At 41.6% G+C, this 18,503-nt stretch overlaps 1 protein-coding gene across 4 annotated transcripts in view; it reads right to left on the bottom strand.

Moving 5' to 3' along the window:
* Window positions 1–1,933: 1,933 nt before the first annotated feature.
* Window positions 1,934–18,503, bottom strand: part of LOC147107289 (BCLAF1 and THRAP3 family member 3-like) — a 397,394-nt gene continuing 380,824 nt past the window's right edge. For 2 of the 4 annotated variants that reach the window (XM_086006167.1, XM_086006166.1), the window contains exons 5-13: window positions 17,315–17,493; window positions 15,655–15,760; window positions 15,493–15,553; window positions 12,574–12,701; window positions 11,533–11,656; window positions 8,108–8,209; window positions 6,163–6,321; window positions 4,921–4,967; window positions 1,934–4,294 (exon numbers count right to left, since the gene is read on the bottom strand). In XM_086006167.1, coding sequence (XP_085862293.1) covers window positions 4,261–4,294; window positions 4,921–4,967; window positions 6,163–6,321; window positions 8,108–8,209; window positions 11,533–11,656; window positions 12,574–12,701; window positions 15,493–15,553; window positions 15,655–15,760; window positions 17,315–17,493 — 940 coding nt within the window. In that variant the 3' untranslated portion in view covers window positions 1,934–4,260. The remainder of the gene's footprint in view (window positions 4,295–4,920; window positions 4,968–6,162; window positions 6,322–8,107; window positions 8,210–11,532; window positions 11,657–12,573; window positions 12,702–15,492; window positions 15,554–15,654; window positions 15,761–17,314; window positions 17,494–18,503) is intronic. The other 2 variants (XM_086006168.1, XM_086006169.1) reach the window with 2 other exon arrangements.

Raw genomic sequence — 18,503 nt, 5'->3', positions numbered from 1 at the left:
ATTCACTCCCTCCACCACCGGCGTACCGTGGCTGCAGTGTGTACCATCTACAAGATGCACTTGCAGCAACTCGCCAAGGCTTCTTCGGCAGCACCTCCCAAACCCACGACCTCTTCCACCTCGAAGGACAAGGGCAGCAGGCGCATGGGAACACCACCACCTCCAGGTTCCCCTCCAAGTCACACACCATCCTGACTTGGAAGTATATCACCGACCCTTCATCGTCGCTGGGTCAAAATCCTGGAATTCCCTCCCTAACAGCACCGTGGGAGCACCTTCACCACACGGACTGCAGCGGCTCACCACCACCTTCTCAAGGGCAACTAGGGATGGGCAATAAATGCTGGCCTTGCCAGCGACGCCCAGATCCCATAAGCAAATTAAAAAACACACAAATGGTAGTGTAAATCTGGATCTCTCTCCCCAAAAAGCTGTGGATGCTGGGGAGCAGACATTTTTAAGACTGAAAGCGATAGATTTTTATTAGGTAAGGGTATCAAGGGATATGGAACAAAGACGGGTAAATGCTCCATGATCTAATTGAATGGCGGAACAGGCTCAAGGAGGGGCTGAGTGGACTACTCCTGTTCCTATGCTTGATTTTGTTTTAATATATGGAAGTTGGATTCTCCTCATGCCGTGTGCACATAGGGAACAGCGCAGTGTCACCAACACTCAATTCCTGTGCTTTTTTTTTTTTTTAGTTAGTTTAAATGAGTCACACAGGGCATTTAAAATGCAATCATCATACACCCACATAGTACATGGATCTTTCCTCCTACGTACTGATCATGTTGGGCACTGAAACCTTGGGATATACTGTGGAATAATCAGCATTTGATTTAAATGAGCAGCAATGAACACCCTTTACTTGATAGCCACATCGACCCCCCTCGACCTAGAGCCTCTAGGTGAGTAGGAATCATGGTCCTCTCCAGTGAACACTAAATCATGTATTGAACTCAACAAAACTATCTCCTCCCCTCCCCCTACTGAAAGCAGGCCTATCTCCCGATCTACTGCTGCTGCATCACTCCCACCAATCCCCCTTCTCCCTGCTGGCTGGATATCTGCTTCCAACCCAGTTGCTAGATGTCGTTCCATTTCTCCCCAGCCCATCACCCCCACTGGCTGCAGTTCTTCTTTGGAGGCTACCCCAACCCTACTTTATTTTTCCCCCTTATTGCAGTAACCTCCGACTGCATTCCCATCCACAGTCCCCTCCTCTCCCCATGGTTGACCAACTGTCCCATGCTTCAATCCTCCCCTATCCCTGCTGATCTGAATTCCCTTTTCACAGCACTCTTTCTCCCTCGCCCGCTTGCGCTGAGAGGATTTCTCTGGTAGAGATAGTCCATTGAACAGAACCCCCTCCCTTTGCCCCTTCTTTCTGTCTCCTCTCCCTCCCCCACATTGGTTCAATTATCCCTCACCCTTGACCTGAAAAATAGATTCTGATCATTTCTAGTTGATTGAAAGGAGTGATGGATTGCAGAGTTAAGAGAAACTTTATTAAGTAGCACTCCTCCTGTAAAAGACATTTCATGGGACTTTAAATGGCAGAGGGAAGGTCATTGGGCAGAAAAGAAAAAGGCTGAGGAGGGGGGCTAGAAGGGAAGGCCAAAGACATGGTCAGAGTCAGGTTTCTAAAGAAAGCGTTTGAAGGTCGAGTGGTATAACAAGGTAAAGCGGTTTGGGGAGAGTTCCAAAGGGCAGGGATGTAGTGAGTAAAGATTAAATTATATATATTTTTAAAACTCCACACAAGATCACTGCTGCTCAAGATATTCAATAGATGTTAATCCTTACATGTGCTTGCTATTTGTTGTGCTGACCATACAGGATGCCTCATTTAAAGGTTGCAAGGCTCCAGTGTAATGAAATAGCCACTCTTACACAAAGACAGTGGAAGTACACAGCACAAATACACAGGTTTAAAGCAACAGAAGGAAGTTTAATTCAATAAACAAGTAGCTTAAAGACGACAGAAGTAAAAGCATCGACAGTAGTGTAAGAACATGGCTTCATTAAATTCTTAATAGGAATTTCAACCCACGCTTGCTACCGACTTGAGTTTCACAACTTTGGATACTAAAGCAGTTTAAAATAAAACATTACTATGCACGGTCAACCGTTAGAAAGCCATTAACAAAATGTTGCCATGTGGTCACAACATCACTGCACAGAAAAGCAACAAAAATGTTACCAAAGCAATCCGCAGACAAAGGATTCTAGAAATGCTTCTTCACTTCAGTTTTATGTCTCCAGTTGTTTACTGGGCAGCATATTGAAAAGGATCGCATGCTTGGTGTATACTTGTGGATCAAAAATTCATTTTGAAAGTCACTAATACATTTGTACAATCACTAGAGATGTGAAAACAACCAGAGAAATAGCTAGGACATAGAACCATTTCAATTTGAATATGTGCATATTTAAATCATTGGACAAACTAGTTCAATAAGCTTTTTAAAGCCAATCGCTCAATACAAGGTAGAAATGGTTGCATAGAACTTTACAAAGGTTGAGGTTTTAAAATGATTCAGTGTCACCCAAAATACTGACCTGACGTTCCCACCACACTATCTATCCATGGTTTAAGAGTTGGCCTGTGGGTGAAGCATCGAAAAGAACACTGGAAACATAGCATGGGTTGTTCCAGTAAATGTACAAATGGCCACAATGGTCAGTGGGACAACACTTGGCATTTAAAGTTAACCAATAACTAAATCAAACCCAATGAAGGTCCCTAAAGCGGGTGATCTAATCAACAGAGGCTCCACAACAGTTCACAAACTGGAAATACACAATGTAACTGTGCTTCATCCAAGTGTAAAATACAGAATTCAAAATATTCAAGATATATAACAATTGTATGTTGACTAGATCCCCAATGGAATTATTCTACATTTCAGGAATAATGTATTGGGAAAAAGGTGGTTTTTAATGAGTCATTCACAGGCACTGACATGAGAGGAAAGCCCCCATGCACTTCATCTTAACACGAGCAAATTCAGGCCCTCGCTACCAAGCTTCACTTTTTGAAAATATAGACTATGGGCACAACTTTTGCTGTACAGCAATCCACAATCGTTTAGCACTGGTATCTGAACACACAGGAGCATGAAGCAGGTTCAAGAATGGAGACAGTCCCACATGCACTCTCAGTCTGGAAGTGCAAGAACTTATCTTAGGCTGTACACACATGGCAACACGGGACACACGATTAAGTGACATTAGTGAAATCAAAGGGACATTAAAAAAAAGTAAATAATTCTGCCATTCACATCCCTCCCTATTCTTTGCCTCTTGCTTAGTCTTCAGTGCCTTGCCCTTTTACACTTTGTTGTAGTCTTGTGTTGTCTCCTTTTTGCTGCATTGCTTGTCCTACCTTTCTTGTTTTTTATCACTTTCTTTCACACTCCAGTCTCGCCTCACTTCTCGATTTAATTATTCTCTGCTACTAACACTACCTACAATGTTACCATTGGAGAACAATTCCCACCTGAATAGAACAGGTAAGAACTACAGCAAAGTCCCAAACAACATCTCTCGCACCGAAACATTAACATCGTTTATTTGCACATGTAGAATTGCATGTTCAAATCAAAAGCTTGACAGTAGCGTGGGATTCATTTACCCCTCCCTCAAGGGAAGTCAACCCAGTCACAAAGCTTACAATATAAAGAACTGAAAACATTTGTACTTTTATTCACGAGTACACCAATAAGCAACAAGCATCTCCTGCTCGGTCTCCTACAGCAAAGGGCAAAAATCACCGAGAGTTTAATTTTTAAACGTTCCCCACTACTTGTTTCTTCAATCACTGATCGACACCTCTAGTTTTGCAAAGCACTATGCAACTATTTTTAACCTCGGCACGTCATCGTTTTGGTAACATTTAAACAAATTGGTGTTTAATCACAATTATTTATATTGCAGTTAACATTAACAAATTATTCATGTCTGAATACTGGAGCGGAGGGCTCAGAAGAGGGTACATTTGAGATTAATTGGAGAACAGTGGGGCCTGTATCAAATCGTACTGAAGACAGTATTTTAACCAATGTCCAGATTATCCAGGGTACTTTTGAAAAAAATGTATTATGCACCACTAACTACAGTAAAACAAGGTGCACAAACAATAGCATTCACGGCAATCTGCAACGGGTATATGCATTTACTTCAACTGAAATGTGTAGTGCTCTGGAGACTTCCATCACAAATATACATTGCGATCCGAGCTCTTCCACTTTCCCATCAGTTACTTGTCTGTGGTACTGCTGGGTAATTCCTGGCCAAGAAAGAAAATCAACAGGTACATTACACACTGCCAAAGTACCACAATTTCTTAGTGATTTTTGTCAGGTGGAGTGTCATGGGAGAAAGAAAGATTTACATTTCTATAGCGCCTTTCACGACCACCGGACGTCTCAAAACGCTTTACAGCCAATGAAGTATTTTGGAAGTGTAGTCACTGTTGTAATGTGGGAAACACGGCAGCCAATTTGCGCACAGCAAGCTCCCACAAACAGTAACGTGATAATGATCAGATAATCTGTTTTTTAGTGATGTTGATTGAGAGATCAATATTGGGCAGGACACCGGGGATAACTCCCCTGCTCTTCTTCAAAATAGTGCCATAGGATCTTTTATGTCCACCTGAGAGGGCAGACGGGGCCTTGGTTTAACGTCTCATCCGAAAGACAGCACCTCCGACCAGTGCAGCACTCCCTCAGCACTGCACTGGAGTCAGCCTAGATTTGTGTGCTCAAGTCTCTGGAGTGGGACTTGAACCCTCTACCATCTAACTCAGAGGCAAGAGTGCTGCCCACTGAGCCATGGCTGACAGAGAAGAGCAAGGGGTCTTATCCTGCGCAATGCTACAGAATTCGAATCAATGGTGTATTTGGAACTTACACTGAACTATGCAGAGCTGCATTGTTACTCCCACTGCTTTCATATTGCTGATCATGTGGATGACACAAGTGAAGAAATATTAAACTGAATGTGTAACTCATCAATACATTACTTTCTTTTTCAAAAGCAAAGAATAAAAGGATACAAAATAAACCAAGAGGTCAACTGGAGTTATGTAATCTTGGAAGTCACTTAGTTGAAAACTTCAAATTCAAAACTATAAATTAAACTGAAACCACTATGAAGATAATTTACATGAAATAATTGCACCATTTGGAGTTCATGTGTTTAAGGCAGGTCAAGGGACAGATTAATGCTAAATGTAGCTCTGCACTGCTAGGCTCAATATCCGTAAAATTGAAAGGCACCAACACTCTTAAAGGGGGGGGGGGGGGAAACAACCTCCTTAAAATGCACTTAATATTGTGTGATACTCTGAACTGAGCACCTCAAATCACTCTCACCCTGCCATTAGTGACAGCTTAATAACCAAAGCAACTCACTAGTGTTATATAGTTCAAATTGTTCTCTTCAGACACAACCAACGCTTGGAAGGATTGCATCGCTAGCTGCATCTCAATATGAAAATTTCACATTCACCATTAAGCTTCAGTGATATCCCAGTGATGATCACAAGCAACATTGGGAGATAAAAGCAGCCAGGGACAGATATAGACTCAGAGCCTGGCAGTGCAGAGCGCCCCGGTTAGCAAGAGGTCGACTGTGAAAAGTGAAGCAGATACAGTGTAAAGGAGGAGAGGTTTGGAAGCGGATAAAGTTGAAGTTTTCAAGTATTAAGGGGATACATTAACATTGCAAATTTTGTTTCACCATATAGGGACCATATTCTGCAACATTTCAGCAAAATGTATTTTTTGAATAACCGATTTGTGCTACATTAAGGTAAGTGTCTCTCTCCTCTCCTTCCAAGAAGTCGAAGAACACGAGGATCAAAAACAAAGAAAAGCACATCAGTCTTGGTCCACTTGTAAACCGTTCTAGCGGCCTCTTTAAAAATGAAACTGACAAGATTACTGGGAATAGATTACTCATACAATTCCCCAGATGAAAAGTTGGACATGGTAGGAGAAAGAGGAGAGGGAAAGCAAGAAGAAATATAAACCAGCAGTGGGAAAATGGAAGGTCAGGCTTGCAGCAGGCACTAAATCAGCAGCATGCAAATTCAATTTCAATCAGCTCCCATCAGATCAAAAATGAATTTCCAAATGAACAAATCCTTACCCTTTCATCTCTCCTTTTTCTTGCCACCCCATCCCTGAAGTGTTTGGTGAATATCCTGTGATTAGTACGTCCGAAACCAACACCATATATACGCCGGTACTTGGATTCAACATTAAAACCTTTCTTTCGCCCATATGATGAATAATCCTTCGCAAAATGCTGCAAAAATCAGAGTCAGTGTAGGCTTAACCATAAAAAAACTATTGTGATGCCTGTACAGGGAAAACAGACCGACTCCGGGCACTTTTGACAGACCACGGAATTTACAAATAGGTGGACAGATTAAACTATAAATCATTAGATTAGCTATTAAATGACAATCTGGAGTGGGTATCCCCAACAGGCTGAATGCAATCTCCAAGAGTCACACACACATTACAACATACAAATACAATTATTTAACGCGGTCTCAAATGGTTAAACAAGAAAAAACAGAATAAGAAAGCATGAATTGAAAGGCTATTCATCAGCCCATCAAGCCTGTTTATACATTTTGTCCCCTCAACAACTAAATCAAATTATTTAACCTTCCGAGGAACACTAGTAACCAGAGAAAATGTCCAAGATATTCTTAAAAAACCTTGCTCCATCTCCAAAAAATCTTTTGATAACTCCAGGATCTTACACCAATATTGGGAAAAATAATGGAACTGATCAGGAATAAACCTCCACATCAGTTGTGACAACTTCAAGCCCTGAAGATTCAAAGTAAACCCTGGGAAGGGATGCAATTACTACAAGGTACGAAGCAGCAGGTACTTGCTGAAGTTGTTGCGCGGGAGCACCGGGTGCAGTGGCCCAGGGATCCCTACTGATCAAAACTTTATACCAGTCATCAGTAGACCATTAACCTCATTAGAAATCAAGACTGTTTCCTAACAAACTGCTTCACTGGATTACCTATAATACAAGGTAAAAAGGCTCAGATAAAGGCAAGGAGTACCAGCACCAATAATAAAGCTTGTTTGGAAGTTTTTTTTTTACATTAGTTCTTTGGACATCTTGCAGTTAGTGCTCAAGTGGTTTTCTGCCTCAAATGCGTCAGAAGGTTGTGGGTTCAAGTGCCAGTCTAGAGGCTTGAGCACAAAAAGCTAGGCTGACTCTCCAGTGCAGTGCTGAGGGAGTGCTGCACTGTCGGAGGTGCCGTCTTTCAGATGAGACGTTAAACCGAGGCCCTGTCTGCTCTCTCAGGTAGATGTAAAAGTTCCCAAGGCACAATTTCGAAGAGGAGCAGGGGGGTTATCCCCGGTTTCCTGGACAATATTTATCCTTCAATCAACATAACAAAATAAAAATTATCTGGTCATCATCACATTGCTGTTTGTGGGATCTTGCGGTGCGCAAATTGGCTGCCGCGTTTCCTACATTACAACAGTGGCTACACTTCAAAAGTACTTCATTGGCTGTAAAGCGCTTTGGGTGGTCATGAAAGGCGCTGGAGAAATGCCGTCTGTCTTTTTTCTTTATTGAAAATGTTCTGGCGTTGCTACTGTTGCACCACAGGTACAGGATTCCCTCCAGGGAGCATGCCGAGTAACATTATGCACACAAAAGCTTTTATTGTGGCACTATGTATTGACAGCTTCTAAGAATGTCACAGGTTAACAGGGTTGGGCATAATTTAAATACACTATGGAAATCCAGGTGCCCAAAAACAAATGGGGTTCTCCATTTAGATCACCGATTCCCACTGAGGCATTTGCATGATTTGATGGTTTGTGTGCAGGTGCATACACAAGATGCTATGTGGATGCAAAACTCTTGAGGCTTCTTACAGACTGCGAACATGTTCTGGCATGTTAAATGAGCAGATACAGTCGAGGGCGTGGCATCTGTTTACATTGTATTGTCTCCAAATTGGTTCCTACACAAAATCAGCTTACTTGAAACGCAGAACAATTCCACATGTACGACCACAAATGTGTGTTAAGATACACTTAAATACCTTGAAAGGTCTTTGAAAACTTCTAGGCTCCGAGGCCTCTCCCATTTTTCGTTTTGTTGATACAAAATGCTTTCTAGCCGCAGTCTCCATGTGCAGCTTCTCCTGCAGAAACAGTTTGAAACAACATCTATAAATTGTCAGAAAGTAGTTGTATAGAGAGCAGAATGTGGTTTCAAATTCCATGCAAAGCCCATGATTTTCTTTAACCTCAAACTGTAAAGCAAAACATTTGAGCACACTTATAAAAATGATTCACCAGTTTTAAAACTGAGAATACACAAGATGGTATGCAAGATGTACCAGTTGAAAGTAGGTATCAGGTATTTAGAGTAGGGAGAATTGGGTTTAGATGCACTGGGAAAGGTCAGTCCAGTGCTTCGGTAGCATGGCTGGGTGGTGATCCTGGACTTTGGCAGAACTGAGTGATGGTTTTCAAATTTGGCAACACGGTGATGGGGCTGCTGGGGTTTGGCAGCATGTGGGCAGAAGGAGTTTTCTGCTGAGACACAGCTTGCAGTTTAGTCAAACTATGGACGGGGAACTGGAGGATGGAAGGTGGGGTTTAGGTCACTGGTAGATTGCTGGTGTTTGTCTGTGGTAAGGGGAGGAGGAAGTGCATGTAGCAGACAGCATGGGGCTTGCATCTAGCAGCAGGAATTTTTAACTGCGACCTCTGCAAACGATGAATTTGGTGCTTTATAACGGTACCAGTCTCTCTCTCTCTCTCTTTTATAACCGCTGCGAGACATTTTAATTACAGGCTTTCAAAGTTCAACATTTGTTTAAAAAAACTCAATTTAGGATGATGAAATACAGCTTAATACAGTAAATTTATTTTTAGTGTATTTATTATAATTAAAAAACAAAAGCTAAAACCAGCATGTAATCAGTATAGTCTGCTATGTGTCTCTCCCCCCCCCCCACCATCTTAAAAAACACAATAGAAACTTTATCTGAATAAAGATTTTGAAATTTATCCTTCAGCTTCAACTAATTTTGGAGACAGAGAGAAGCACTGTATCATTTGACTAGTTAAATGGTAATGATGCAGCCCAGGAAATGTGCTTAGGCTACAGCATCTGTTGGCTGGTGATAGTCACCGTCACCACAGTGGGTAAAAACAGCAATTCCAAGTCCAAGCATTTTGCTTATTTTGGACAACAGAAATTTCAGTTACTGAGAAAAACAATGGCTAATGAACAGGTTTTCAAAAGAATTCTGCTTGATTCAATTGGCTGAAAGTGTGATGGTCAAACATTAACATGGGGTTCTTCTATTACAAACATTTACATAGTGTCTTTGTACACAATACCCGTGCTTCCCATATGCCAAGTTACAGTGCAAGACTTTATACATATGCATCAGTGGATCTCGTAGCATTGCTCACAATTATTTGGAGTGTTTCTTTTCCCTGCTTCTGTCCTCCTCGTATTGCTGTTACTTTTACTTTTCTATTTCTATCTCCTCTTCTGCCATCTAGTTCTATCTATCTCTTTTCCGGTCTGATTTTAGACAAGTGGCAGTGTGTAGGTACAGCACTTACAATGCATTTTAGTTGGCCCATTCCTCTGCCATACCCTACACAAGAGTTATGTTATTTGGAGTATACCAGTACAGGAAACTCTTGATTTACCGGCACCTAAATAACCAGAAATCTGTTAACCGGCAAAATTCAGGAGCAGGTTCAGGTAAGTTTTACTTCATATTAGTGGCAGTTCCTGGCTATGTGGCTGTGTAAACAGGGTTCCTGCACTTGTTGCTAAGCAACAGGGACGCTTGGTCTGTGGCCGGAGTTCCTGCACATGTTGCTAAGCAACAGGGAAGCCTGGATTTGTTGCTGTGTACGGAGCTCTCGTACCTTTTAAACTATACTTCTCTGTAATCCGGACTTTTTGATAAACCGGCACCACGCCGGTGCCGGATAATAAAGAGTTTCCTGTACATTTCCCACCATCGTACACCGCCCAAGGCCAAGAAGTGCAACCTGGGAACAAGCGGCAGAATGAATCCTGGGAGCAAGGACTGAGGCTTGCTAGAGTAAGAGCTCCCCATCTTATTCCTTAACTGAATCTAAATCCTCAGATAGGTCATGGGGACTTTATAGGATGCAAACATGTTAAATGAACAAAATTTGTAGAAATGTGCACCAGAGACTGAAGTTAGAATATATTTTATGGGGAGATGGTGTGCAGCCCCCTTGCATGTTGTGGGATCTGGGCCCAGATGTTTTAATTCGATTGAGAAGGTTTCAAAGTTGCAGAAACAGATGGAGCAAAAGGACGGGCTGACATTTCAGAAGGCGAGGGATTATATTGCGGGTCAGTTCAGTGAAACGTCACAGTCACACAATAACCGATGATACCTTCGAAATAAGTGCAGCATTTGATGAATAATTTGCAACTGATTTAAACCGATTGTTGTGTCTATTCCGGGCGGTTCTGCTACAGTCACCAAACTAACCTTCTCCCACACGGTCTGCAGAATCCCGGGAATGGCCGCAGCCTCAACAAGAACAACTTGCATTTATATAGCAAAACGTCCAAAGGTGCCTCACATGAGCGTTATTAAACAAAATTTGACACCGAATCACAATGAGATATTAGTATAGGTAACCAAAAGATTAACCAAAGAGGTAGGTTTTAAGGAGCGTTTTAAAGGAGAGAGGGGTAGCGAGACGGAGAGAGGTTTATGAAAGGAATTCCAGAGCTTTGGGACTAGCCAGCTGAAAGCACAGACGCCAATGGTGGAGTGATGAAAATCAGGGATGCGCAAGAGGCCAGAATTGGAGGAGTACAGAGACCTCAGATGGTTGTAGGGCTGGAGGTGGTTATAGATACAGGGAGTGGCGAGGCCACGCAGCGATTTGAACACAAGCACCAGCAACAAGTTTCACATTAAGTAAAACAAAAATAATAAATATATATGTTTAATTGTCTAACTAATTTTTATACAGAAAAAAAAATATTTGTGTTGTGTTACAGGGGGTCCATTGAATTTTTATAACGGGGGGGGCCTCAGAAGCAAAATTACTGAGAACCCCGGATCTAAAACACACAGACTACAACAAAAAGAAAATACTGCAGATGCTGGAAATCTGAAATAAACAGAAAATACTGGAGATACTCAGCAGGTCAGGCAGCATCTGTGAAGAGAGAAACAGAGTTAACGTTTCAGGTCGATGACCTTTCGTCAGAACTGGAAAAAGCTGGAGATGTAACAGATTTTAAGCAAGTGTAGGGGCTGGGAAAGGAGGGAGGGGAGGAAAGAACAAAAGGGAAGGTCTGTGATAGGGTGGAAGGCAGGAGAGATTAAGAGATATTCAAGGCAAAAGGAGATGGTAATGGGCCAGGTTAAGAAACAAAGGATGGCTCGAGATGAAGTGTGAATTATATTACAGACTACTAACTGATTAATCCATTACTGACCGTGATGGGCTTTTTTGCTATTCTCATGCGATGCTCCATAAACCCAATTGATGGCTTTTTAAAATGTGGATTTCTTGATGCTTTCACTCGATTGGGTGACCGGGACTTTACACGCCTCTCAGATCTGTTAAAAAAAAGTATATAATTTTGGGCAACTGAAGCTCAAATCAAAGAATGAGATACAAGAGCAAGGAAAGTGTACAAAGGATGCAAATACTAAAATGTTACTCCATAAACTACATAGGAACAGGAATAGGCCATTCAGCCCCTCGACATGGTCCAGTTTGAATTATTTATAGAATACATTAGTGAAAAGAATAATGTTCAATATTTGTTCTAATAAATCAGTTTGGTGTTGAACCCTGAAAGATTTATTATTTTTTCCCCTATGGACTTTTTGCAGTGGACAACTGGTTTACTGTTGCTGGAAACAGACTAGCTGGGTGAATATACTTTCCACACACACACTAGTGTTAATTCGGGGGTGGAAAGGGTTAAGAAACAAACTCCCTTGTGTTACAGTAGATGAACAAGCATGAATTGAGAAGTCTACATAGGAGATAGAAATGCTTAATGCTGCTTACCTGGCTTGAGGAGGAAACATAGCTCAGCAGTTCCAGAAAGCCTGCCAACAGCTCACTGTAATGACTACATTTAATAAGGCAGTATAGTGTAGGTTCTCTAACTCACTGCGCCAGAGTGTTGGACATGGGTTCAAGGGCACGGCCCCCAAAATGCAGTCAGTTCCTAATCTTAGCTCTACGTCAGGGAGGCGTGGAGAGCCACAGAAAAAAGTACAGGTCACCCTGCACTGCCTTTGTGTAGCTCCTCCAGGCCAGTTCGAGGAATCCCTTCCGACTGAACATTTGAACTGTTCCCTGCTGAAAGTCTTGTCAAAGTAACAATATTTAGTTCGGAGTCTACTAAATGGTCAGTAAGGTGGACTGATATGCAAGGGCCAGAGTGACGTCCTGAAGTTCTAAGAGTGGAAGGAATCTTGTACAAATATTTAATATTCTGGGAATGATTAATCCAAGTCACCTGTGAGAAAGCAACCTACGCTCCGCAGCTGGATAGGGTTCCTCATACTTGACCTGCAATCTTTCCTTCCTCCTTCTCTCTATGTCATGGCGAAGGTCATCTGGATTTACCGCAACCCATGTGCTTGTCTGAGTATTAGAAAGCATACACAAGTAAAACAAAATCAGGCATAGGAGACTCAAAAGAAATAGCAATCCTTCATTTTTATCAAGAATTATTTTGCAAGCCATCAATTCCATCCCAACAGAATGCTTTTCTGGGAAATCAAGTTAAAACTGCAGCAGGACAGAAACACTTAACAGTAGATTGATCAGCTTACCTTCAATGAATAATTGAGTTGTCAGGTATTTTTTTTTTTTTTTTTTTATAAAAAGCGTGGGTGTTTAACAAATTGTAAAAAGTGTCTAATTATGCACACAAGCTGTTTTTTAGGTCACAAATAGGTTGGGGAACAGTCCGGGGAGTGGAGCAGTTGGGTGAGGGAGAGGAGCAGGGCAGTCAGATACAGAATGCAGCACAGGCCCAGGGAGTGGAGCAGTTCAGAGAATGAACTGGAGCAGGATATAAGGGCCATTTTGAAGCAAAGGACAAGGTTAGTCCTCTGTTGCCTGACAACAGTGAATGACAAAAGCCAGAGTTTGAGGTGGACTGAAGTGTTCATGAGCTGGATACTGAACAGAACCAAATGAGATACAGGACTGACCCTGCCTCGAACATAGCATGTTTGTACTCTTTGTAACTATGTAAATATAGAAAAATGTCAGAAGACCGTGGGTTCAAGCCTTCCCTAGAGACTTGAGCACATAATCTAGGCTGGCACTTCAACGCAGTACTGAGGGAGTGCTGCACTGTCAGAGGTGCAGTCTTTCTGATGAGACGTTAAACATTTGCCCTCTCGGGTGGCACTATTTTGAAGAAGAGAGCTGGGGAGTTCTCCCTGGTGTTCTGGCCAATATTTATCCCTCAAACAACATCTAAAAGCAGATTATCTGGTCTTTATCTCGTTGTTTTGGGGGCCTTGCTGTGTGCAAATTGGCTGCTGCGTTTCCCACATTACAACAGCGACAGCATTTCAAAGTACAGCACTTTATTGGCTGTAAAGTGCTTTCGGGCATGCTGGGGGTTGTGAAAGCCACTATAGAAATTCAAGCTCGTTCCAAAACTTTTACTAGATTACGTAATTCTTTTGTTTACAGGAAGGTCATGTCACGCTATTTAGCTATGCCTGGGTGTTGGAAATTAAATTTCCAATAGATTTATATATACTTTCAGCTTCTAAGTGTTGCAGTGGACCAGCCCCTTCATACCACTCCCACCGCACAATCAACTCCCACTTCCCAATGCTACCCTGCAGCCCAACCAGATCCTTCCCCCGAGCAGCCACCAATGCAAAATGCAGTCTGGATCCCTTTTGCCGGTCACCACCTGCTTTCTGAAACACACCTGCAGACCTAGTTAGACATTCCGTTGCACTTGTACTCTGCAGCCACCAGCTTTAGCCCAGAGACTCTTCCCCGCCTACAGCCAGAAAAGAATCCACAACCTACTATCCTGCATTACCGAGAAGAGGACAGCTAGGTAGTTTTTACAGCAAAAACCATGTAACTAACATTCACACCTGACTGGTGAAAATTTTCACTGCTACTTTCAAGTATTCACTTGGACATACAGTAATGGTTTTCAGCACGGTCAGGCCTTTTCCATTGCCAGATGTGGGGATGGTGGGGGAGGGAGAGAAAGGGAGGATTTAAAAATAGCAAGTCATGGCAAAACCATTCTTAAAAAAAAATCATGGTGTGTTATGCACCCACTTTCCAAAATATGATGTGTTCCATTAGACGAAGAAGGGAGGCAGCTTTAGCTGACCAACAATGGTGCTTTCTGGAGTTGTAGTGCAGAGTGACACTCGTGCATTTTGGGGTTGATCGTCACTGAAAGCTGTTGGAAGCCTCATGAATTTCAGTACTTGAAAGAGAGGCAGGCCTCTAGAAGGAAACACTGGAGATTTCAAACACAGAAAAGGCAACCGTATGGGTAAACAGGATGATTCGGTTATCAATTATGTATTTCTTTTAATGTTATGATGCTCCAGTGGGCAGCACTCGCGCCTCGGAGTCAGAGGTTGTGGGTTCAAGTCCCAATCCAGAGACTTGAACAAAATCTAGGCTGACAGTTTAGTGCAATACTGAGGGAGTGCTGTACTGTCGGATGAGACGTTAAATCAAGGTCGCGTCTGCTCTCTCAGGTGGATGTAAAAGATCCCATGGCACTATTTTGAAGAGCAGGCGAGTTTATCCCCAGTGTCCTGGCAATATTTATCCCTCAATCAACATCATTAAAAAATAGATTACCTGGTCATTATCATATTGCTGTTTGTGGGAGCTTGCTATGCAGAAATTGGCTGCCGAGTTTCCTACATTACAACAGTGACTACACTTCAGAAGTACTTCATTGGCTGTAAAGTGTTTTGGGACATCCTGAGGTTGTGAAAGGCACTATATAAATGCAAGTCTTTCTTTTTCTTTAGTACAATGCAGTTGAGTTACTGATAAAACAAGATGACCGCTGAAAGAACATCCAAAGACTTATTTTGGGTGATTCCACCGCTTCCCCTGTGCTAATTTCTTCATCCCTCATTGCTATTTCTTGATCATGTTTATTGTACCTACTCGCCCTGCGTGGTTCCCTACCCATTCAGTTGTGCTTTGTTGCTGTTTTATGAAAAGTAACCTTTCAACTAATCAGGTGTAACTGTGACACATACTTTGCATATGCCAGAATATGTGATAGATACATACATAGATTCCAACTTCTATTTGCACAGTCTTATATTCCGAATCTTATGAAAACAGTTATACTAGGTAAATTACAAATGGCATTGGAAGGCAAATGATGATCCCACTAAATGAGGTACAGTACCTTTCTGGCAACAGAGTTCCTTTCTCGGTTGTGCAAGTCTGCCAATGACATGTCAATCCGCCTTTTTCAAAAATAAAAATAAAATAAACAAACCATGTCCTTAAGGAATGAAACAGTTTTGTTTTGATAAAAGTAAACCTGTATACTGTGACACGACAATACCTGTGTATCTCCGGGCCCAGGTGCCCCTCTTTCGGTGCACTCTCTGCATTTTGTAACTTTGAAAAGCGGTCGTGCAATGTTAGATCTGGAGACTTAAAATGGTCTTCTGAAACAGAAATCATGACCGCCCATTACCATGAGTAACAGCTTAGTGGAAAACTAGAAATTTTAATTTTATATAAAATTAAACCAATTGTACATTTAGGCAAATTACTAAAACTTGATTCAAATCTCAAGATATAACATACCACATGCACCAATATCTTACAATGCAATAGTTAATTATTAAATGTTCCCAATTTTAAAAAAGTCTAATAATTCAAAGTATGTTTTATGCCAAAATGTAAATTAACCAATACTCTGAATTAATCTAGATCAATGACTTAGATGAGGGGACCAAGTGTAATGATTCCAAGTTTGCTGAGGATACAAAGTTAGGTGGGAAAATAAGCTGTGGGGAGGAGAGAGAGAGGCTGCAAAGGGATGTAGACTGGTTGAGCAAGAAGGTGGCAGATGGATTATAATGTGGGGAAATGTGAGGTTATTCACTATGGTAGGACGAATAGAAAAACAATCTTTTTTTTAAAAAAAGGAGAGAGACTGTTAAGTGTATGCGGAGGGATTTGTGTGTTGACTCAGGGTTGTGAATCTTTGGAATTCTCTAGCCCAGAGGGCTGTGAATGCTCAGATGATGAGTATATTCAAGGCTGAGATCAATAGATTTTTGGACACTAGGCGAAATCGAGGGATATGGGGATAGTGCAGGAAAGTGGAGTTGAGGTCGAAGATCAGCCATGATCTTACTGAATGGTGGAACAGGTTTGAGGGGTCATATAGCCGACTCCTGCTCCTATTTCTTATATTCTTATGCAAGACAACAAAGTGGAAATGTAGGGCTAAAGCACTTACTTCCGATTATTTGAATTAAGCAACTGTATTCTGTCACTGCATAACATAGCTATCCATCTTCTAAATGTTCGTGATAGATAAGAAATATCGATTTATACAGGTTAAGAGAGTGTAAAATAATTGCACTGTTCTGCTAGACTGCTGAGTGTAGTATTAATGCAAGGCTCATTACAAAATGGATGTGCAATTTGCAAAGTTTAATACGGACAAGACAACATTCAAATAAGCAAATTGGTGAAAATTATTTCTAAGTGAGACAATGACAGCATCAGGTGCATCGAAGATCAGGAATAATGGGGGGTTAGATCCAATGTAATGGCCCCACTCATTGGTCCAACAGTATGAAGGAAATCCACTCTCAAAACTAGTACCACTGGCTAACACATGCTGACCTTTCCAAGCACGATACGCAATTTTAAGGTCAAGCGTGTTTTGGATTGGTGTCTATTGGGAACTGGATTAAATATACAGCCCAAACTCATTTCACTTAGGACGTTCAACAATCAGAAAAAGATTATAACATTTGGTTAGATTTTAACCCAGATCTCAAGAGGTAAAAGTGCAATATTTTAAACACAATTCTGAAGAATGTGCACATTACAATGTGATTATAAGTACCGTTAGACAATGCTTCAATGACCTATTGGGTTATGTTACTGATAAACAAACAACAACTTTTAGTGCTATCGTCTCACTACCAGTAGCACTTCTTGCAACTAAATAAAAAAGGATGCAATAATGCATGTCCAACCTTTAATCTGGTGCATCAAAGTGATTATCTCCTGGGCAAATTCTCCTGATGAGATGGTCGGGTCAGCCTTGAATGATGAACCCATATGCTCAAACACATGATGAAACTCATCCCGCTTCTTGCCAATACTAACCAAATCCCGAGACATTAGTCTCTCTGAAGCATGGCTTGATGTAGGCCTGGAGAAATCCCCACATACAAAGAATTCACAACTAAGTATAAAAGGCATTTACGAGTTTTTATCAAAAGAAGCCATATTATACTTATTACATATACACAAATACAAAGTTAAAAAATCTTCTAGCTATTGGGACTGGCAATTTTAAAAATAAAAAGATTCCCACCGACACATTATTTTTCAGGGGGGTACTTTTTGTTTGAAGTACTCTCCCAATGACGGTTAAAGATTATACTACAGTTTCTCTGCTTTGAACTTCAAATTTCATACCCAAATGGATCTTTCCATTGGGGCTTCCACCAGTAAGATCACCAATTGAGAGGAGACTACTGCATGCCAGAGAGGAGACTACTTCATTTTAATGTCAGCCACTAATTCAGAGTAGCCTGGAAACGGCACAATGCTGGGAAAACTATCTACTAGAGAGAGAGTGTATATGCCAGGATGGTTCAGGTCTGGATTGGGTCCCAGGGCAGTCTGAAGTTGCCACTCCATTGAATGGCTCCCAGGGGCATGCAGGCTGATATCAGTGGAGCAGCTGGGAAGGAATTGAAACAAGTCTCCATTGAGGCTGAAAATCTGACTAAAAAACCATGAACATTAGGAGCAAGTATTTGAACAAAAAGCACAAGATTTTCCTTTGAGAAAATGTATGCCTTTCAACAGTTTACTCACTGAATGGTGTTTAGATTCTTACCTAGTATAGGGAGTGTTTATACACAGCCCTCTCTTCCTCTTGTGCATGCAAAGTATGATGATTATGACTGTGTTGAGCTATCACTCTGCAGTTTCTACTAGACTAAAACTTAGGTCTAGTAAAACTAAAACTAAAAATAGGACCTCAAAAGGTAGCCACGTGCTAGTCAGAGTAGAAATAGAAGGATATTTCAGATGAATACGTGGCTAGAGGAATGGTGCAAGGGGGAGGAATTCAAATTCCTGGGACATTGGAACCGGTTCTGGGGGAGGTGGGACCAGTACAAACTGGACAGTTTGCACCTGGGCAGGACC

The sequence above is a fragment of the Somniosus microcephalus genome, chromosome 14 (genome assembly GCF_052327205.1).
Source record: "Somniosus microcephalus isolate GS21.2 chromosome 14, FLI_Smic_1.0, whole genome shotgun sequence".
Lineage (NCBI taxonomy): Eukaryota > Metazoa > Chordata > Chondrichthyes > Squaliformes > Somniosidae > Somniosus > Somniosus microcephalus.
Note: the sequence above shows the minus strand (reverse complement) of the source record. Positions and strands in the feature narration are given on the sequence as shown.